The sequence below is a fragment of the Anopheles moucheti genome, chromosome 3 (genome assembly GCF_943734755.1).
Source record: "Anopheles moucheti chromosome 3, idAnoMoucSN_F20_07, whole genome shotgun sequence".
NCBI lineage: Eukaryota > Metazoa > Arthropoda > Insecta > Diptera > Culicidae > Anopheles > Anopheles moucheti.
The window spans coordinates 69,778,318-69,801,953 of NC_069141.1; the positions used below are offsets into that span (position 1 = coordinate 69,778,318).

The 23,636-nt window shown below is 45.8% G+C and overlaps 1 protein-coding gene and 2 non-coding genes across 3 annotated transcripts; 2 read left to right on the forward strand and 1 right to left on the reverse strand.

The window, feature by feature from the left end:
* Nucleotides 1-792: 792 nt before the first annotated feature.
* Nucleotides 793-865, reverse strand: Trnav-cac (transfer RNA valine (anticodon CAC)). Its single transcript has one exon. It is a non-coding gene; the product is annotated as a tRNA-Val (tRNA).
* Nucleotides 866-5,725: 4,860 nt separating this feature from the next.
* Nucleotides 5,726-5,797, forward strand: Trnag-ucc (transfer RNA glycine (anticodon UCC)). The gene has a single exon. It is a non-coding gene; the product is annotated as a tRNA-Gly (tRNA).
* A 15,037-nt stretch (nt 5,798-20,834) lies between these two features.
* On the forward strand, nt 20,835-21,839 carry LOC128302959 (solute carrier family 25 member 35-like). Its single transcript, XM_053039811.1, has 2 exons — nt 20,835-21,549; nt 21,625-21,839. The coding sequence occupies exons 1-2, from the start codon at nt 20,835-20,837 to the stop codon at nt 21,837-21,839; spliced, it is 930 nt and encodes a 309-aa protein (XP_052895771.1).
* The last annotated feature ends 1,797 nt before the right edge of the window (nt 21,840-23,636 follow it).

The window sequence follows — 23,636 nt, forward strand, 5'->3', positions numbered from 1 at the left end:
CCCGGGGGTTCGGGTTCGGATCAGCATACGAAAGTCTCAAACGATGAACCAGAACCTAGCCGGCTCATAAACTTCTCATGGACAAGTTCGAAGAATTCAAGAATTTCAACCAATCCGCAACCGGCCGCTTTTTAACCGTCCTGGATGCATCCGAGGGCTCGAATGAAAACCCGTTTTACCCGTTTTTACCCTACACGCCGTACAGAACCGTGCGATCGCCTGCCAAAAACCCCATTCCCCCCCGGGGGGACCCTACCAGCGCGCATTCTAAGATGACCGAAAGGCTTGCTGCAAATGTATGCATCTTTGCAGAAGGACTTGAAATAGACACCCCAGCAATGTATTGCTCTCCACCCTGAACACACACACACACACACTAATATCCGGACGTCTTCATCAAGGGAGAAAGTGCACCGAAGCTCTTCTCCCTCACTCGCAGGAAAATAGGGCCGAACAATTACTTCCGTATCCGGCTGCAGGAACTTACCAACGGCACTAGGCAAAGCAGGCAACTTTATTATTACGGCTGTAATTAAATAAATCCCCGGCCCTGACGGTGGACGGGTTTGCAGTGGGGAATTCAAGTCAAAACTTTATCCTCTGTAAGGGAGCGCAAGCAAGTCTGTGCCTCTTAACACACAGGACAAGATATGAAGACAAAAGTTAATATAAGTCTCTTTCAGACAAGTCCTTCCAATATTATGAAGAAAAGTGTCCTTAAAGTACTCCCTTTCCTCCTTGGAATACATTAAACTTTTTCTTAATACAAAAAAACCAGGAAAGACTTTCACTTGTTTCCGCCCGGGTTCGAACCGGGGACCTTCTGCGTGTGAAGCAGACGTGATAACCGCTACACTACGGAAACACACAGAAGATAAGGCGGTTGGTTGGAGCAACGGTTATAAGAATACTCCACTCGTTTCTTCCCATTCGACTATCTTGTTTTCGCTTATCAGTCGCTCTTGACAAATTAATGCTAACTCAACAGAATAATGGTTTAAGATTACTGGCTTGAAGCATGCATAACTTTGCCGAGTGGTTCGAAACTGTTTATTTTTTTCTGTCAGACAATGATGGGACAGAAACAAATTCATGGTATATTGTCATTTTCACTACTTTAAAGCTGCATATTTAATAAGGAGTTCTTTCGGAGGCGCTCTTGGAAAGAGTTCTCCGAAGAGTTAATATGTAAAGTACCACAGGGACTGTGGGGGATACAATTTTCCAACCTCTCATTTAACACATTTTTCTCATGTGTTATAACAAACTCCTTTTTTCTGTGCGTTTCCGAGCGTTGACCACTGCATTTCTGTTCCGGCAAATCGAAGTCTCTGCTCAGCAAACATTCACAGCCCAAAGACAAACAATACTCAACCACCCGTAGCAAAACGGATTGTGTATGACATAATCAGCGTGCGTTGATTGATAACGATAAGAAACTATAGCGAAATGTACTAATTACCATCGATTTCGCTATTAAACGCTTCACAAGCACTACTGCATTATCTGCACCCACCATTGTCACGGTGAGATGCAGATGAGTGCTTTATTAGATCCCATTACGAAGCTTTAAGGCGAGGACGCTTTAAAGCTGTCCGCGTTTTATGGAGGCAACTGTTGGAAAGCATGATTTGCTACAAACTTTATTAAACATATGATATAAGAGCGATGTTTGGAATAACTAATAAAAAAAATTAAATAATTGATAATGCGCTTCAAACAGTTTATGCCAAATGACATCCTTTGAACCGTCTTCCACCTACATTTGATGGGTATTTATGCAACCGAACGCGATCAAACGAGGATGGTGAGTGATGAGAATAAGCTGTTCACCAACACGGGCAACACAAATACCTACACCGTCAGGATTGTCCATCTCATCGCACAGTACAAGCTCAGGGGCGCTCAGGTAGATTAACACAGTCAGTCCCGGTGTGCCATACCATCCAGTCCCCGTTTACGGTCAAAATCGGGCTGTTTGTTTAATAGTTATGCCTATCAATTATGCAAACAATCTGCTATGCACGTCCGAACCTTCTTGGCCGATGTACATTGAGCCACTTCCCCAACGAACACTTCACCCCGAGGCGAAGTGCAACGATGATTGAGACGTATCGATATCACTGCACGGAAGGAAATGCTTTGAAGGTGGCAACCCGCTGCATCCTCGGTCTGTCCTCTGTTCTAGTCCTGATCAAGTACAGCGAACCAGATATTTAAGGATATAAATACTGTTTTTTGTTTCACCCCCAATTTTCACCCCCATTGACGAGGGGGGAATGTGGTGATTTCCATCCAAGTAATCGGATTCATTCTGATGCTCTTGAACGCGTTTCGCACAGATAACAAAGACAATCATGAGTGTACTCCCGTCACCCGCATTGACATATGCCGGACATGGCCCTACCCGTAGGGCAGGAGAGTATGCGTGGCGAGACAGTTTTACACCCGTTACGCTCTTGTTCTGGATGCTCTGTTCCTCTGCATCCAACCTTTCTTCCACACGGGAAAACCCCCGTACAAAACGGGAAGTTATCGCACCGGTGACCCAATCAATAACCTAATAAATTAATTAGCTTCGAATCATCGCTTCGCTACCACGCTCCCGTTACCACGCGCAAAAGACAAACAGTGCTAGGATCAACCGGGCTAAACCCGGAAGACAAAGGATTAACACTGGCTGGTTAATGAAGGATGGGACACCGGTGATGTGCTGCAGGAAGTCACTATTCAAACCCCGCGACTACCGTCCAGTGTCCATACCGATGATTTCTGATCACTCACAACGCCTCTCCGGGACCGGAACCGGGGGGTACCACCTGCCTGCCATCACGCCCCTGTTGATTTGCGTAAACAGTTACAAATGCCGGGAAATGTCTCGAAACCGTACCGACACAGCCTGTTGCCCCCAGGAACGGTCCACCAACCGGTAGCCGATTTGATTAATGTTTTCAAACATAATCAACTGCAGCGGAGTGCTAAATGGTGCCACCAGAAGATGGGGTTCAACCTGCAAAGCGGGGCGTCGCAGTTACATTGCTGACAATCGATTGTAGGTGCCCTCCTCCTGCTGTAGTTACACGTTGGGTGAGCTAACTTTTTGCTCACTTGCTGAACTTCCTGCCACTGGGAGGAGGAATGGTGGTGCTACACCGCTAGTAGCCCAATTCCCAAGGATGAAACGCTGCGCTGAAGCGATGTCAGTGCGGAGATTGTTTAACAGTGGCAATCATTGTAACGTGCCTGATTTTATAAACCGTTTTGCATGCGAGTTCATTTGGGGAATCATTTTCATTATACATCGTAAACGCATTGTTTGAAGCCATTGCTTTGGGTGACGTTTTTTAATCGATTAGCAAAAGGTTTTTCCCTCCATTATTCTATTATTCTGCTGCAACACTGCTGCTTTACTATTTGTCACCTTATTTATGCTATTTACACCAAATAAAATTATTATGTTGGTATTGTTTTTTTTTTGGGACCCAATTCACTCCATCCTCACCCGATTCACGCCAGTCACTCGCACGTCACTCGTTCGATACTCATTCGAGTGAGATGAAACATGAGCTCGTCGGTGCGTGCCTCTCACACACGCATCGCTTGATCTAATCGACCTCCGCGTGCGGCGCTAGGGCTTACAAGGGAGCGCAGTGGGGAAAAAGGGGGGAACATTTCGGTTATTGATACTGCCAAAAGTTACACATGTTTGTGCAGCGGATGGTGGCCATGGGGGCCTTTCACGTCTTGCTATGGTGGCATATTTTGACAGGCTCTCCTGTATCGCCAGCACGCCAGCGCACGGGGTGAGGACGGTACGGCGTACGGCTCAATTACACACCCGATTACAGATTTGTCGTCGGAGTCGGAGACGGTTTTGCGTGTGTGACAGCGTTTATCAAATAAAATAAAAAGCAAAACAAAAGGTACACAAAACCAGTTTATCATCGGATACTCGTTCGCGTTCGAGTGACGGGTTCTTTGTTTTTAGTTTTGTTATATTTTCACCCGTTTTGCATCCACCGTTCGCTCTCTCTCACGCCCAGGCTCGCCCATCCGAGCGGCAGACATTTGGAATCGATTTGTTCTCGGTTATGCTAATGCCCAACGGGAAACCCATCGCTCGCTCCCTTCCCGCAGAAATAAATCCCATCTTCAAAACCGAATCCTATCGCCGCCCTCCGAACAAAAAAAAAAAAAGCGCAAGCAACCAAACGCTATGGATAAAAACGGAGTATCACATCATGTTGAGCATCGGACACAATTTTGGTAACATAAACAAAAATCTCACGCAGACACGTTCCGCGGGCACAGCAACAGATATATTTATGCCCCTATCGATTCATCGCAAAAGCAACCAGCCCCCGGGACGGCGGGCAGATTGGAATTCGCACAGTTGACTCCTGGGGACTTGGTGATAAATAAATTTACCTAATTGAAACATGACAGCCACAGAACCGTAGGTATATACCGACGGGAGAACTCCACGAACGGAGATTTTGCGCGACCGTTCCCAATTTCAAAACCGAAAAATAAAATTCCAATTGCTAACCACAAACAAGAAAAAACACAAAGGCGCGAATGGCGAGTAAAGCAAGAAGAAGGTATTATTTTCAAAATTAAAACTTGCTGAGCACTGGTTGTTTTTTGTTGGGTTAATTTTTTATAAAGATACATTAGAATGTTGCATTACAATCATTCCCCGCGTTACGCGACACTCAAGTTACTGTCAGAATTTTGACAGTTGATATATTAAAATTGAATAATCCAAATAATTCGTTACATTTGAATATTATAAACATTATTTTTGTCGATATTAATGTAAAACTATCAATTTTTAATGTGCTTCATATCGTGAAAAGAAGAAATCGATCATTAAATATGAAATAAAAACAACATTATTCGAGTTACGCGAATTTGGCTGGCTTGCACCATTAGCGTTACTCGGGAGAGACTGACTTTATTTACATTATTATCAATTTATTTTGCTTCCATTCCTTCATGCTCCTGCATGCGGTTTGTCACACCAGTGGTTCAAACCGATCTAAAAATAGTCACGGTCCAATAAACTTTTCTTCGACCTCTATTCGACAGCGAGTTCCGCACTTGGCGTTGGCACTCACGTTCGGGGTTACACTTTGTTGCGTTCAACACCGGCCAAACCCCGGCAGCGTAATAGCACCGGATGATTTATGGAGTGTTGAACGATAAAAACCCGAATACGAGCAGCATTCGGTTGCATTCTAGTGCGTACGATTGCGTGTGTGCGTATGGCCCCGTACTTCTGAGTGCTTTGCTTGCATGCTGTGATGCTACAGTACCACCACCGTCACTCAAATAGGCAATGCCAATTTCTACCCGATCCCGTCTCCTCCCAGTGCTGCCGATTCCACACCCACGCGTATGGGTGATCCTCTGCCCAAAAAGTGTGAAATATAATACTACTCGCCCAAAACGCATGTAAAATGGAGCTCTTTATTACTTCGCGCACGAGCATCACGACGGTGATGGGGGTGCTGGAGTAAATAGTTTGTTTTCGTTAAGCGGGTGTTACGCGCACTACGCATACGGACAGATTTATCGCCCCGTAATTGACCACGGATCTCGATCTTTGCAACCGGTCGGTGTAAACGCGTGCCGTATTATCTTCGCGCGCCCGGGTTCGGATGCTGCTGGAGTGTGTGTGTGTGTGCGATGATGTGGCCGCGATCGCCGAGCGTGATCGAGTGCGTCGGTGGTGTAATGGTTAGCATAGTTGCCTTCCAAGCAGTTGATCCGGGTTCGATTCCCGGCCGACGCACAAAGCCTTTTTTTGTATCTCTTTTTAAAAACAAATTTGACATTAAACAAGACGATTAACCTTTTAAAAAAAACATATCAGAACTTTGCAAAATATTTAATATCATCCACAAAAATTCTACAAAGCCTTTCATTTCCAAGGAATGTTTGCTTAAATAAACATATTTGTCTTTACAGATTGCCAAATTCATTCGCCCGTGCCAGCATTAACCCATCAGTTTTGTGTTTCACAATAAAACAACAAAGCACACAAAACCAGACGCGCGTTCTGATCTGCCTCCTGGGACTTTCCCGTACAAGGTCTCAAGGTTCGTCTCAAGACCTCGGTGCGACGGGTGTGCTGTGGACGTAAAGACGTCGCGAAACACAACCTGCTCATGGGTTTACGAGCTGGAGAAACTGGTTTACTACTGCCAACCGACACTCCCCCGACCTTATACCATGTTGGCAAGATTGTCCGGATCCTCTGGTCCAAAACGGATTATGATTAACCGGCGATAATGAGCGTCGCACACGGTAAAGGTGGAGCGAGTCTGTGCCCTCCCTGGAGCACTTGCTGTTAAAGCACCTTCGTTGGAAGATGGCCAGCGTCCACGAGTTCAACCAGAATGAACTCAACGAGAGTGAGAGAATGAAAGGTAAAACAGGAGAAGAAAACTGTCCGTATCCTTGGGCATGGAATGTAAAATAACCTCAAGAACAAAATACTACACGGCTCCAGAAGAAGCGCGGCACTGCGGCACTGTACCGATCGGCCCGGTTTGTTGGTGGTTTTAAGTTAAATAGCCTAAGATTTATGCACACATTCTCGGTCGCTAACATCACACCGACGGTCATTCGCCATTTCCCCCCACTTCACCGGCCTTGGGTTGGTCCGGGGCGAAAGCTTTCCTGGTTTGTGTGTTTTCAATGCCCTCCCCCCCCCGGGCACCAATGCCACCATTACACCGCCCCCATGGCGAATGGCAGCCAAACCCAATGCCAGGAAACCGAACAGGAACCGTGCAGACGTGCGCGAGTTCGCGCGATATGTGCGATGATAAATTTATGAGCTATTAGCGTTGGGTGGTTGGGAAACGCTGGCAGGTGGTTTAGGGGGAGAGGTGGGGTGGGGGGAGGGGGAGAGGAGAGAGGAACAACGAAACGCGGAACCAGTTTGGTCGCGGTGGTGGTCGATCACCGATCGAGCAAAGCGGATCACGGGCTGGGTGACGGGCTGTATGGAACAAGTATTGTCATCCGTGATTAGAATTCGAAGCAGTTTTTGTGTTGAAGAGACATTTCTAATAATAAAAAAATGATTTCAAATACCAAATGTTTTAACTAAAGAAATATTATTTAATTATACAAACATCAGTAAAACAGCACAAGATAACTTAGGGAAACAATAAAAATAATGAAGCAGCAACTTATGAAAAATACTAAAATACTGAAAAATAATAGTTTTAAACTTCACAGTATAAATATCATACACCAATCATAAATGAAGAACATAAAATTAAACAAAGAACAAACCAAACACAAACTGAAACAACATATCCGTTGGCTCAAACAAACAAAGAAGAGGAAAAAAACACTACCCTTTGTGAGAATAAAATCACGATCCTTTATTGCTTAATCAATTCTCGCGACGGTAAACAAATATTGCAACAGAGCGTTCCTTCTTGCTTTGCTTAATTTAAACTGATTTTATTTGGACTGGAAAACTGTCCAACCCGTTCGCGCTCCCTTTCGTTCACCCCTTCCCATTTTTTTTATTATCTTACACACTGTATTAACGCGCCTTTACAAAAACCAATCACATTTTGCAGCCCCCGTTACGCTAAACCCGGACACCGGGGCCAGTGTCCATGCACTAATCTTGGCGGCACACGGAACCGTACGCACTGTTCGGTAGAAGCTAATGATTGAATATTATTCCAATAAATCACCCCCAGCGAGAGGGCAAGCCACTGAATTCGGCACCGCAATTTATTCCACACACACACCCCTCCTCGTGGGGGGAGGCTGGAGACACGAAGCGCCAAACCGAAGAACTCTGCCGGATCGTAAATCAATCCCGCTGAATAAAGATTCTCATTCTTGACTGGTTCGTGTCGGAACGGTGCAAGCGAAGAAAAATACTTGCCCGCGCCACGAAGCAAACCGGTCGACCAGGCGAAGAAAAGCCGATGCTCGGTGGCCGGTGGCCAGAGGATGGAGAAGAGAAGTAAAAAAAAAATACCAAAACACAACATAAACATGCATATTCGCTTCCGCATCGATTGGTTGCGATGGGTGTGCGTCTTTGTTTGTATCGCAAGACGGACCGGACCGATCGAACAGGCGGGACCGAAAAACGGGGCCAACGACGCGCAGTGCAGGAGAAAGGCTACCGATCTTGATCTAGGCATGAAACAAATTCGTGAAGCACACAGCATCGATACACTCCAGCGTGCAGCGATGGGCGTTGGGTGCTTCTGGGAGGAAAACAAATCATGCCCCAACGCTGGGATGCTTTACTTTTCTAATCGCCTCTGTTTTCGAAGTGCTAAATCGGCGGGGAAAAATGCACACATGTGAACGAAATGTTGGCGCACACATGGATCCTTCTGTCGGTATAGTTTACGACGTGTGGATTAATAATGAAAAATTGGTCGTCTCCCCCTGTTTTGGGGGAAAAAGGAAGCCGCCTTAGACTTTAAGCCTCCATAACCGGTGACAATCGAAAACCAAACATCCCGTAACCCCTTTTTGTCAGAAGGTCTTTGGATTAGCAGCGGGAAACTAAAGTGAGCATGAAGTGCTATATCTGAAGACATTTTTATAACTCTAGCGCCAAAGCATAGGTTTCAAGTACTGAAGTTTAAAGTCATGATGTTGACGATGTTTTGCTGCAAGTGGCAATTCAATTTTCGGCTTCGTTTTGTGCTTACACGCCTAAAGGTATGCAATTTTTGTTATTAGAATTTAACGAAATAATTTGATTAGAATTAGAAGAATTAGCAACCTAAGGATAGAACAATTGCATGCTTTCAGGCGTTAAGAATCCATAACGCACATCAAGTAGCTGAGTTGATGGAAATAACGCACTATAATATCAGTATTTTTCCCTATTAAGTTGCATACACTCCTTCCATGCCTTCATCGACTTTAAGGCCGCCTACGACAGATGGAAAACTGGAACATATGGAAAGTGCATGGAAAACTCTATGGGCCTTTTTGCTGTCAGCGAGAATCTACGCCAAGAAGATGGACTAGCTTGTTTCACTATTCAACCTAACGCTAGAGGGGGCTATCCGCGACTCAGAGGTGAAAACTTTGAGAACCATCTTCTATAAGTCAATTCAGATCCTGGCATACGCTGATGACATAGATCTCATCGTTTTACTGCACTCCTACGTAGAGCATGTTCACCAAAGGTTTGAACTGGTGACAGAAAACCTCGAAGCCCTGCCTACAAATTCTAACTTACTCAGGGGTGACGTATAGATAGGTGAGTGCACTATTGAACTCCTCCAAAACATCACCTATCTTCAGTCAAAAATCAGCATCGACGGGAAACTTCTCCACTCAAAATACCATTCGCGACGAACGAAGCTGGGACTATACAGAATTTATATAGTTCCAGCACTCACATACTCCTCTGAGCCATGACTTTGTCGAAAACTAATGAAACCCTGAGACTCTAGTGGTCTGGTGATGTCATGAAAATGACACTGAACGACTCAGTCCGTAAAGTCCTTTGAGGTTGTCCACATCGACAGAAGAGGAGTGGTAAGTCCAAATTGAGATGGCTTTGATGCGTTCGCCTGAAAGACCGGGATAATGGATCAGCAGACGAAGGCACTGGCGGTTTAGAGGACTCCTTCATAATAAGATAAGCAAATAAGTAAGTAAGGGGCAGCCCGGTGGCATGTGGCCAAAATTCCATCCGGACCAATCTCCCGTAGCAAGGACTCTGACTATCCGGCTACGTGTTAAAATAAGTCTAGTAAGCGAGAAATGGCAGGTAGTAGATCGTTACGCCAAGAAGAGAGAGAGAGAGAGATAAAGCAAGCAAATAAGTAAGTTGCATACTTTAAGGCGTTTTGCATCACTAATATTGATCTCAACAACACATACACAATACGCCTAAAGTTATGCAAACTGCAATGTAAAATTAACTTGCTGCCAAGCGCTTGTTTTGTGGCTCACGGAGATGAACACATCTCCACGGACAGTAGAGATCAAACACTCTAGACATGTTTGACATGTATACGGTGAAATCACTTTAATAAGCGTGCAGATAGTATACATCCACCCCAGCTCATCCTAATCCAAACTTCCAAATCAACAGCCAATAAATCAGCTGCCCATTCGACCGGCCCAAACCGTGACGGAGAGCTCTTCGGCTCCAGTTCCACCCGGAACCGGTAGCTTTAACGGTTATTTAACGCCCGACCTGCTACTCAATGCCCTCGATTTGATGCGATTTGCATAGGCCGTGTTGGGCAGAGCGCGGGTAAACGGGCAGCAAGGCCGCCATCAAGGCTATTGTACGGCAAGGAGCCTGCTTTGCACGGTCCTGGTCTTTGGATTTCTTACAGCACGTGCGAGCGGGATGGACGAATGCATAACGGATTAGGGTCTTTGCTCGTAAATAGTACGAACCAACAACAGTAGCAGCATCTGTTACCACCTTTGTTTTGTACCGAACCGTTCCAAAACAATTTTCCGCATGCCGCATTTGCCCGGACACCACACTCGGCGGTCCCATCCCTTGGCCGAAACCCAACCCCCCACCCCCTTTCCGTCCCATTTCAGTGTGGCAATTGTTTCCGACTACGGTTTCGGGATCGAAATGCATAAATTTCCTCCATTTATTATAAATGTTAGAGCAAAATGGGGGAACGCGGGATGGAGGAGTCGGGCATTCGCACTCCTGCAGTAGCCACAAGGTGCAACTGCAGTTTGGTGTTAAAGGGAAGGTACCGGGGGGGGAGAATGGGTGGTCCGCTTCAGAATGGCATCGTTTCGCACATATGGAAGTCCTGAACATGCTACATGCAGTTCATCGATGCCAGGATCGTTTCAGTGCTCACTCGCTTCTCGCTCGCTCCCCAACCCCCGGTGCACGTTCCGCTGCATCCTTGCGGCATGTACCGAAGCGTACAAAGGCAGTTAAATCTCTCGTCCATTCCTGGCACTCGCTCACACCCGCTCCATTCCGTTGCATTTTCCCGTATCGCTTTCCCCCTTTTGCCACACGCACACACACATCTAACGGCAGTACTGACAGTATCGATACAAACATCATAACTTCCTACCAAACGCTGCACCGTGGCAAGTGGACATTCCGCCTTCCGTTTCCCTCCAATCCCTCCCCATCATCCCTCATTCCCTCATGGCGTTATTTCGCATAACTTTAACATCAACACATATTGGCTTTCCATGCTCGCCGATATGCTCCTGGCAACAGCACCGTATAGCTAACGGCTGTATCGATGGATGATCGAACACGGGCCTGGTAAAAACGAAATCATGAACAGAGTCGACGGTACGGTTCGACTACGGCCTCGCATCATCCTTGTGCAGCAAGGCCCGAAATGTGTAACAATTCGCCAAACCACCTCGGCTACCACCCGGGTTTTCCACCGCCCAGCTAGAATTTTCCAATAAATTTAAACAAACCCCCATCACTGCTTTGGCCCATACTGCTGCTGCTGCTGCTGCTAATATTATGCATAAAATCCTACACAAATTCTATCGGCAAACGACAGCAGCTAGCAGCACCGCACACAACCGAACGATGTTTGATACATTTACCAAGCCATGTCTTGAGTGCAGTGTTGCACTTTTACAATACCACTAGAAGTACACTTCGCACCTAACCAGTGTGTATGTGTGTGTGTGTGTGTGCTTTGTTTACAATGCGTTTTGACCCTAGTCTTGTACCGTCTTTGATTGCTTTTATCTTTAGCAGCTTCGATAACATCCCTGGTAGCAGAGCCTATTGCTTTAGAGATGGACCAGCTGTGGCAGTAGTTAATCAAATAAACACTCACACTCAAACGCTCAAACGGTACCGTACAATGAAGCAAACGATGGTGGTATGTGGTGCTCTATAATCCACTCATACTTTTCCTATTTATTACTCGCATTTTATATACTGTAACATTCTGAATGAATTACAAAACGATCAATCGAATTAAATTTAATAAAACATGAAAACAATCAACGTACACACGCACACACACACACACATTTGCGTTAAATACACAAACATTATCAATTTGTGACGCCGATTGCATGCCTTCAGGCGCTTGACGCTAATGTTGATTGCATACATTTAGGGGTCATTTGTTTGCCTGTTGCATTAATTTATTAAAGTATGCAATCTGCAGTACAAAACGTCTCACGTCATGCTATTTTATTCGTCACAACTTTCGCTCCTTTATTCGTTTTCATACATTTTCTTCTAAAAAACCAACATAAAAAATCCCATCAACTAATTTTCCCCAACATCTTGTGTGAGACACCGTCGCCGGTTCCTAGGAGCTGTTTGGTAAAAGCTCACACACTCAGCAAGCAGGGAGTGCTCGAAGCCTTCCCACAAAAAAATACCCGAACAACAGTTCACTCACTTCCGGCAGGCAGTCGGTTACTTCGGGCCGATCGTACTCCACTGACGAGTAAAGTTCCAGTACCAGGAGCTCAGCAAGCGACGGTAGCTTTCCGGCAAAAGTTCCGATGCCCCTTCCAGCCGGGGTTTCGTAGCTGAGAAGTTTTTGGGGAAAAGCTATCCAATCGGACATGCAGAAAATTCGTCTCTCCAACGTAGCAAGCCACACTGTTCGGATGGTAGAAAATGGAGAAATTGTGCTCCTTCAAGATGGCATCACAATGGCTGCTGAAACTAAATTTCCCCTTGCTTTCGCTTTTGGAAAAGCTATCGGCGATAGAATTTAATTGTATGCGTACTATTTTATAATTCAATTGTTAGAACTTCCTTTTCGTGGTATAAAGTATATGTTCGATAATCTTTTTACGGGAAACGCTTTCATACTAGGCGCCCGACATAATTAAAAAGAAATTATCTAATTGCTAACAATCTCTCTAAACAGCCCAGGAATTACGAACACGGTGATATAGCATAATTAATTCCTGCTCAATCTGTACCAGTTTCTTCGTAAGTGATTCAGAGAATTCCTCCCAAATCCACCAAAGTTCTCGCGTATCCATTTCCTGCAAGCGAGCCAGCTTTCATTGATTCGCAAAATATTTGTGCCAATAAGTCAGCAAACAAAGAACTCCACGAGGGCTGCTAGCTGCACAACACTATTTCCAATAATATTTATAGTGCCAATTCGCCCCGGTACATGCATGCCGGTACGTCGGGTCCCCCACTTGCACTTCGAGCCATTTCACATCCTGCCCGAGGTGGTGCGGGTCTCCTATCTCCACTCGAAATGAATTAATGATAATTGATTCGATCGCCCGATCGAACGTATATAAACACACTCGCACATGCAGCCTCGTAGCCGAGGATTACACCTCCGTTCTGCCGCTCGGTGATAAGCCCGGGTTCCCGGGTATGGGACATGTCCTGATACCAAGGTCCTTCACTACCATGCTGGAACGCTACTCCACCACGGACAATGGCAGATGGTAGCCAAACATACAGCCGAACAATGAGTACACCGCCAACATGATCTGCATTCGTCGCTCCACCGGCGTGTCTCCCAGCCATCCGAACTGACCACAACGTCCCACCATGTACGGGCAGCATGGGATTCTCCAACCAGCAAAGCGAAACCGTGCAATGATTCTATCGTTTCCCTTTGCGTGTCCTGCACACAGCGATGCGTCTCTATCATGCTCGGGGCATCCGAACCGTACATAGATACACACAAACACTCACACATACACATATACATTCGCCTGTTCCATCCCACGATGAAAACTGCCCCAAATGAACACGGAACATCGGCGGGTGAATCGACAGTCGAAAGCATGACCCAAAGGTACCGGTTTATTTACCGAAGTCAGGATCTCTCGCACCGTACACCGGGGCAATCGGAGCGAAAGAGACATCTGCCGGATACCTTTTTGATGTACCGAACACTCAGTAACCACCGACAAGAGGGGACGGTTCCATCGGTTGCCACCCTCCCCGCCCCGGACGACACCGGTGGCATACATTTGTAATATTTTCCTATCCATCGGTTATCCCCTACACGGACTGCCTCACTCATCCGCAGCCGGCACCGTGCAGGCAGGCGAACCCATTTCCATTTCCAAATCCCGAATCCCCATCACACCTACACGCACCAGGGAACCACCTTCCGCGCACCTTGACTCCAACCCACCTGCCAGTACCATCGTTTGACACATCGGACTACAGCCCGTACGGTAGGGCACGGCTGTAGTGTTACAACCGTACGACACAACGACACAACGCCGGGGTGAGGGGGTCTTTGAAACGGAAGGGAAGGATTTTTATGAGGTGAGTGCCAGTTTGGGTTTGTGTTTGTCAGCAAAGGCACGCTACATCACAGCCCATGGGCCCATGTGCTACAAAAACCGGGAAGCTAAATCGATTTGCAAACCGTTTGCGCCGGTTTTGGGCTGGTTGCAAAGGATAACCTTCAAGAAAAACAACATAAACATACCGACTTTTCCCAAAACACTCTCCCTAAACGGATAACTGCCACATTAACCTTTTTTTTGAGGAGAGAGTGAGTACCGTCTATTAAACAATACACCTTTGCACAGATGAGATAAAATTTGTCGGAAAATATTAAGAAAGAATGTATCTTGAGTATAATTCTTGACCGTATTGAAAAAGTTATCAAAACATTATCCGTAAGAAGAATTTATTAATTTATGTGAAGAATTCACAATTCACAAAAGGGAAAAACGCTAATGTACTGTTTTAAAAGAAAGCAATCAAAAGGTTCAAACAGTGAAGCAAAGACAGAAAAACAAAACATGAAAAAAAGGAAACGAAATAGAACAAAACAAATGTAAAATAAAAACCAAATGTAAAATAAAAATAAATGTAAAATAGAAAGAGTACCTTAACAGTGTAAAATAAATAAATAAAAAGCAAATGCTACTTATTTAAATAGTAGCAAAACAGTAGTAGTAAAAGAAACCATAACGACAGATAAATAATGAAATAAAAAAGAATAACAAATGTTAAAAAGTCAAGCTTCAAAATCGAAATGTGTACGATGGCAGCTTGAAGTAAATGTATAAAAAGAAATGGCTACTTATTTAAATAATGAAACAAAGAGTTAACAACAAACATGCCGAAAAGGAAATGCCGGTAACGAAATAGAATAACAAATATTAAACAAAAGTTTGCCTTGCAGTCGGAAAGTGTACAATAACAAAGTGAAATAAACTTAATAAAAAAACAAACAAATATCAATTGAATGTTAAATTCATCCTTCTGCTCATTCTTGATTTGTCAACCACTGTACCTTGTACGTACGGTGTCGCCCAAGGTTGGCTTTCGGTATGACATTCAAAAATCGAAACCCTTCTGCACCACAACACCGGGCGACCTTCGCGTTCCGACCGATCAACCCAACGACAGTTTGCGAGAGGTCGAGCTCCCTGTTGAACTCCCTGTTGAGCTGGAAGAGGCAGAAGCGTACGGACCGAACGGACAAAAATAAAAGCAACACTGCATCTCCTCCAGCACACAGACACGCAGTACGTGGGTGGTTTCCGTTTGGAGCCGCAGGGTGAAGAAGAACCACAAGCATTCGGACGAGCACGGTGTGGAGGAGCGTGCTTCGTATCGAGATGGGTGGAATGACCAAAATAAAAAGAAGACATACATACGGATACGGTTGAACATTGCACATTCCGTATGATACATAGTAGTTGACGGCAGCACCATTATATTGCTCCGCTTGCCAGCGAAGGGAGAGAAGGACACCGGGAACCTCCAACAGTAGGGATGGAACCTGACGATGATGTTGCTTCCGACTGTTGGCACTGGCATTACCGGCACCGACGCACGCTGAACGACCCTCGCTGGCAGCGAGGGAACCAACGATTCGTAATCGAACTTGATGGCTAGCCAACGACCGAATCGAACTCGTACGGGATGGAGTCATCGAATCACCATCACCATCTCTATCATCCCATGCACCACCCCCGTTCGCTCTTTTACACAATAGCCCAAGCAGATCGGTAGTTTCGAACGTCGCAAAATCTATCCGTTCCCCCAAAAATCGAACCATCCGGCGGAGTTCGTCGGTTTGTCGGTCTCAAACATTGAATAAACAAATCCGGCGTATCCGTTATCGGTCGGTACGGGCCGGTGGCACTGGCTGTAAGCAACACTTGGCCCAAAACGCACGGCCACATCCGTATGTTCCCACACCGACGCCGATCCGGCCATCGGCGTTGATTAGCTTTTCCGTTCCAAAACTCCAACCCGAACTCACCGGGTGCCGTCTACTAAAACGCTCCGTGCCGGGAGTTCCTTTTACCATATGGAGAAGTAATTTTTGCAAACGAATTCGTACGACCCTAGCATTTTTGTTCTGTTTTGCTTGTTGCTACCGTTTGCTGCTGTTTGCACAATTTGGAAATGAATTTCACAACACAACAGCAATCGTTACGGTCGAATTGATGCATTACGGCATGGAGAGTGAAGTTGCTAGCAGTGAGCGCGCATCAATGCAACTTCGAGATCCCTGATCGATTGTACACTCCCCATTGGGAGTTCGATAGAGTGTATCGTAATATTAAAGTGTTATTAGATTAAAGTCGCCGCTAGTTTAACTGAATCATAGTATTTATGGATAACTAGTCGATGATGTTGATAGTAACGTGTGTTTGAACGTTCTTTGGTAAAAGATTTTTGTAGTATTTTTGTTATTGGATATAAAAAGTAGAAAAAAATATAATCACTCACCCGATATTCAACCAGCAAGCAAAATACACAATTACCAATTGTCACAATTTCTACACAAACACTTAACAGGCACTACATAACACTACACTACATAACATAACAGGCACTTACTAGTATTATTTGTACACCGCCAGGGATTTGATAATTGCGAACCAGATTCATTATCTACAAAAGACGAACAATAGAGATTACATTAAAAATTAGAAATTTTATAAGAGACGCTAATACTCACTTCTGACAGTTGTACCAAAGTCCCAACAAAGAGTCACTAACGAATACATTCGAGCTTGATCAACTCGATCATAACTATTTCTTACTACACCACATAACTGCTCTATGTACGCATTGTAAAACTATATCCCGCGAATAAGGATAGGATAGGATAGGAATAAGGATAGAGGACTTATAGGATAGGATAGAGTCGAAAGGATCGATAAGTACAGAACAACACTGGCCACATTTGATGGGCACACTGCGATGATATTCCGACCGAACCGAAACATATTTCACTGTGATCTAGATCGAATTTTCGATTGCCTACACCGAAATGACCGTACGCGATCTCCAATAAACCGAAAAAGAAACTTTTGCATTGTAACAAGTTAGCAATTTATAAGCAAATCTTGCGAAACTAAAACGGGCTACGGCACGAGAGTGTTTTGTTTTGTTTTCTATAAGGACCACGCGCAGAAACGATAAGTAATTTGACAGCTCGATCTAGTGAGCGGATGACAGCCAGGGGTGCTCAATGCGAAACACGCTCACCGCGTGGACTCAAAGATTTTGCAGATTTTATCAAATTGTTTTCAACAAGGGTGTTAATGTTTTATTTTAATTTTCCCGTTGCAATGGTAGTTTCAAACGGTAAGTTAAGGGAAGTTCAGTGAAAAATAAGATTTAATTTAATAAACTATCAATGTCACGGTTTATCTTATTCGCTTGTGCGATTCAAGAAGTTAGGCACGCCATATCCTGTCTATTGCCAAACCCTGTAATGAAACCCATCTAGCTCCCACAAACAATTCAGCGTAAGTTATTCATTAACCGTTCTGTGTAACCGTCATGCATAGATCATGCCAACTTATCATACATCAAGCCCAATCATACCCAGCAAATGATTCAAAACCATCCCTCTGGCTAGTGATCCCAATTCCGTTGCCCAATCGTTTACGGCAATTCACTTCGGGACAGATTTACACTCAAAGGCACCACCGCAAGTCCATTGCTACAGGACAAAATCAATATACCGATGGTTGATAGATAGTCACAAAACGTTTCATTCCGTGCTCGTGTATGTTTCGATATGTTTTCACTTTGCCAAAGCTCCTCTTGAGGCAATGCAATGTCATCGTCAAGCCGATCTCTCTCACTCCCTCATACATTTCCGGTTTCCGGTCCATCGAAGGAGTTCCTGCTGTGCATTTGACGTACGTACCCGGCCAAAGGGGTAAGATACTGAACTAAGCAACGCGTTGCGTCTTCCCAAGACGCTACCGGGCCACTTTGCATGATGTGTAAGTGTATCGATGAAGATGCACTGCGGTAAAAACCTTTTTTTTTTTGCAACACGGGTGGACAAATCTTTGCTGGATCCGGTGGCAGAAAACATGAGCAAAACGAGAGAGAAGCACACCAGGGAAGGCAAACCATTGGGGCAATAAATACAATTATCTTACTCCGCAAGCAGTGCAACCAGTGTGCGACTACGCTAGGACGGCGGTTCGAAGGGTGACATCAAGTGAAGCGGCAATAGACGCCGTCGAGACTTCCAGACAAGTTATGGACGTCAGGGCAGGCGGTTTGCCGAGCTCGGTAGCCTTCGTTTGTGTCGAAACTCTAGCACTTCCATTGCGAACGCGCTCCAGCAGTAACCGATGGCGTTCATTGGCATTCGAATTGTCAAGGCATCAGCCCAGAAAGGAACGCGAAGAAGATGTCGATGTTGGTCTTTCGTCTTCCCACCAGCCCCACAAACCCACCCTTCCCCCCCGCATATACCATCCCGCCGTTCCTCCACTCTCTCTCCCCCCGGGGTTTACCCAAAGGTCGATGCATCCTGAACCACGAAACGGGGGATAACACGATAGGGTGCTTGCACTCGTCGACAAAGAGTCCAACGAGCTGCTATAACGGATTTGCTACATGCCAAGCGCATATCACAACATTTTCACCGTCCCAGGCACCGTCCGTTCGCACCAGCAGTCTGATGCAATTCCACCCCGTCGTTGTAGTGTGCGGCCGAAGCGAGAAGCGAAATGTGCAAACAGCAAAGGAGAACGGTCGGTAACTTCAAAATATGTCCCCACCAATTGATCCCCACATACACACCACCCACCACCCCCGTGCACGTCCTGCGACCCAGCAATTACTACTCCGCCCTCCCCGCCCACCCCGTATGACCACTTTCGAAAGGAGCCGTACAACGGTGCAACCATGGACGGATGCGACAATGATAACGATCTCATATTTTGACAAAATTTATGTTATTGCCGAAGCAGACAAAATCGTCACCCAAACGGGGGACGGGCGCTACAGTGGTCGAGCGCTGTCTTTTCGGTCCGGAGAAAAGGTGAACTTTCACTTAGCACTTGCCCGTATTAGGATTATAGGGATGGAATTGGTCTGGGCAATTAATTGATTTGCTACGACGGTCTGGTATGTTTCTGCTAGGTGATTTCAAATTAAACAATTACAGTTCGTACTTACTTACAAAACTACTGGCAAGGTTTTGTAAATTTTGGGTTAATCAAATGTAAAATTGTTTAGCGGATTTCTGAATCCATAGAGTTGGAAAACTTCGTGGATGACGCCTCCACTGAAGAAAGGTAATCCTAGCCTTGGGAATATCTTCACTGTGCAAAGTTTGTCGAATTAATACTACACGATGTCCTGTATAACGTATCCCGTTTAGAGATGTTATTTTCGACTCTTCTGGAAGAATGAATCTTAATGTTTCGTTCTCTCGAGTCGGATTAACTTTTGAAACACGCGTTATGAATCGAACGACCCGCTAATAGCAATGGAACCGTGGAGAACCAATCATGCACTGAGCATTACGTCTTCTAACGGCGAGAGGCTCAAGGCCTTATAAGTCGGCAACTTGCTGCATAACACGGAAGGTTTGTGCGATTTCGCTGAGGAAGTAACCGTAGAGCAAACCGAGTTAACTTGCGCTGGATGGTCTCTAGCCGAGTGGCGGTAGTAGGTCTCCCAGTAGTATCAAAGTATCACATGCGATCACCATTTTGATGCAGACAGGGTCTCGGAATTCTTTGGTAGTCCTAATGATGAGGCCTAGTAGTTGATTACCTCTGGTAATTACCTCGTCAGTGTGCAGATTGAAGGTTAAGTTTGCATCGAGCAATACACCCAGATCTTTAGAATAAGTCCTGTCAATATTCCTACTCCTACAGATACAAAAGCATGTGTCGATGCAGATTGTCAAGCCGTTGTGCTTACACCAAGAACAGAACGAATCAAGGTGGCATTGGAGAGAGTTACAGTCACTTTGGCACCCTGATCGGTGCATAGATTTTTACGTCAGCTGCATTCACGAGGATGCTACTACCTTGGGACACGCCAGAGCTACGGGTAAACTCACCAGAGAATTAAATTTTGACAGGAAATTGGTACAGGAAAGACCTAGCTTGGCTAATTTGGCAAGAAGAATCGCATGAGGTAACGAGACAGCATCGATTTGAACTCCAGTGTCAATTTGAAGAGTACAAAAGCTGACGGACTCCACCAGGTTTGTGATGGTCCGAACCTTTTAGGCACGAATCCATGTTGAAACGGACTCAGATAGCAACTACAGGCTGTGTGCATTATGGTTCAAAATAAGTCCAATTGATGAAATCAAAATTATCTTTTGCATGTAATGTTAAAACCATCTTTCCCACAGCTCCAAGACACGTTGTGTGATTATTAGTCGTGTTCTAATGTTAATATAGCCTGCATTTATCTTCCCGAAAGCTGCAAGATCATTTTTTGGTGATGTTTCTATCTTAAGGTAAACAATACGTACCTTAAGATAAGATAAGAAGCGGAAGCCTCTCATACTTACTGTCTCAAATCAGCGGAGCGTTGACTCTGCTCAGTGACTCGTCCACTCTCGTCCACACGAAGGTAGGTGCGAACGATGGAATTCCTGCTCGGTGGTGCCTCGTCGATGTGTGCCGTGCTGTTTACAAACCCTTTGGACGTGCTCAAGACACGCCAACAACTTGAGGGTGAGCTGATAGCCAAACAGAACCTTACGCAGCGATCCTACAAGGGAATCCGCCAGTCCGTCATAACGGTGATCCAGACGGACGGTTGGCGTGGTTTGCAAAAGGGTCTGCCAGCCGCGCTACTCTTTCAACTCTCCATGAACAGCGTCCGGCTGGGGACGTACCAGACGGCGGAGAATCTCGGTTGGACGAGGAGTACCAAGCATCCCTCACTGACACCGTTGCTGTCACTGTTCTGGGGAGGTTGCGCTGGACTGGCAAGTGCTACTGCATCCTGCCCATTCTACGTGGTGAAGACACAGCTTCAGGCCGTCACATCCGGATCGTACACGGCACGCTTTCAACATCACCATAGTGGCACCGTGTCGGCTTTTGTGAATATCTACCGGCAGAGTGGAATTCGTGGACTGTTCCGAGGGTTTCCAGCATCCGCATCGCGACTCGGGGTCGGATCGGCCGCTGAAATGGCTTCCTTTAGCGTGTGTAAAGGGTTCTTCTTGCGCTACCAACCGTTCCAAGAGTCCATTGTGCTGACCGCACTGGCCAGTAGTATCGTAGCGGGATTTTTCACCAGTGTTCTAATGTGTCCGTGCGATGTGGTGACGACACGCATGACTAACCAAGGTGTGTTCCATTGTTGAATGTTTCTGAATATCTCCCTAGGAAAGACATTAACCAGTCATCTATCTCTGCCCACAGCCGTATCTGCCAACGGGAAAGGGTTGTTGTACACCAACATCTTCGATTGCTTCCTGAAGATCTACCGATCGGAAGGCATCCACGGTTACTACAAGGGATTCGTGCCAATGTACCTGCGTGTGGCTCCACACACGATGCTTAACCTCACCTTCTGGGAGTTCTTCAAGGGTCTTCATCAGCGATATAGAAAGCATAGTTACAGAATAATGACTTAAATTCTGCGCTGTAAGTCGTCTAAAGACGTGCCTGACGCGCTACTAAACTCATGGTTAATGAAGATCTGATCAGGGGATCAATCGCACTGATCATCAAAACGGTCTCTTCAACGTGTGAGACCTTCGCGAATTCCCTAATAATAATTTACAGCATTAAAATGAAATTTTGATTTCATTCTTATAAATATGAAGGAACCTTCCAGGAGATCATCTTTTCAAGCGTCACATTGGAATTGAACAGCCCGACACTAATTAAAATAACATGGAACCTGCAAAGTGTGGCGCAAGGAAGGGATTTTCCCAAAACAATCTCCACCAACTCGAAGTAACTCTCAGAACAAAGGCCGCCCGAATATTTGTCGATTCGTAGAAGCCCTATTACCCTATCGAAGTGGGGTGTATTAAACTGAGTTCCATGAACTGTACACCGCCATCACCGAATGACGTTAATTGTCATGAAATCTACGCCAAGGTTAATTCGCGCTCACATCCGAAGAAATGTGGCTTTCCACGTAGAATTCAAATACCCTGCGAGAACATTCCACCGCGAATAGGCGGAAGGTGGACCTGTCGGGTGTGGATGAATTACAAGCGAAGAATGCGGTTTTTTGTGCGCGTTGTAGCTGCTGTTGCTCAAATGAAACGTTGAAACGATTAGATACAAGGCGAACGAGGTGGAGAATAGGTCCTTCTCGGTACTCCATGATGGAAATGATGGAGATGCTTGCGTGCCGCTTGCTGGTGGGGGTTTGCCTCCCGTTCGGTTCATCAGTGCGCCATAAACGGGCACACATACAGAATGCTCATGTGCTTGCGATTTCATGTGCGGAGTCTGCCTGCCTGCCGAACGTGGTGTGTGCTGATGGGTCCGTGTATCCTTTCGCAGTACATTCGAGCGGTTCATAGCTGTTTGAACAACCTTACCCTCTGCAAGACGTTCGTGAGCGCTACCGTATCCCTTCCGTACCGGGACGGAAGCAATGCACGACGGGGCGACGGATTGTGGGAATTCGGTAGAAAATTCATTTTCCCACCAAACAACCCACCGGCAAGGCAGGAACGGAAAACGGAACAAGTTCGTACGCTGTATTCCGTGTGCGGTGCAAAAAAAACCCCTTTTGCCAGCCAAATGGAAGCCAAGTCCTGCCGGAGGGAAGGAAAAAAAACTTCATCCTTTCACTTCGCTTCACTGTTCCGAGCGTTCCGAGAGTCCGCAGCTTCACTGGCTCCGTGTCTGGGCGGTTTTCTCCCTTGTGAAGTGAAAACTTTTCCTTCTACGTGCCTTCGTAGGAGAATTTTCCGTTTGGACTAGCACCCGGTGCGGTGATGGGGGGGCCATGTAAAGCAGTACGATGGAAGCTGCCACTTGCATGGGCAGAAGAGAAGTGGGCAGATACACTGGGCAGGTGGGACCGAACCGAGGGGGAAGGCACCGCTTTATCCCGTTTGAATTCTCCAACACCTACACCTTACCGCAGCCCTAGTAAATCAACTCGACGAACTTACACCACTGTACATAACCCGTAGTTCACGGGAGATGCTGCTTCGTTTTGCCACGGTCTGACTTTTGGCTGACATCCCTCACTCGGTCCCGTTCGGCCGGTCGGTGTTTTCCGGGGAGTTTCGGAGGAGACTATTTGAAGATGATTACATAATGCCCCCCGGGATCGGTGGCGGGGTAGGTTGAGCGTACAGCAAACAGAGAACACTAGAGATTTGTCGAGAGAAGTGCTCGGGTAAAAAATAAAACACACATACACATACATACACAGGGAACGATCAGAAAGGGCGAGAAAT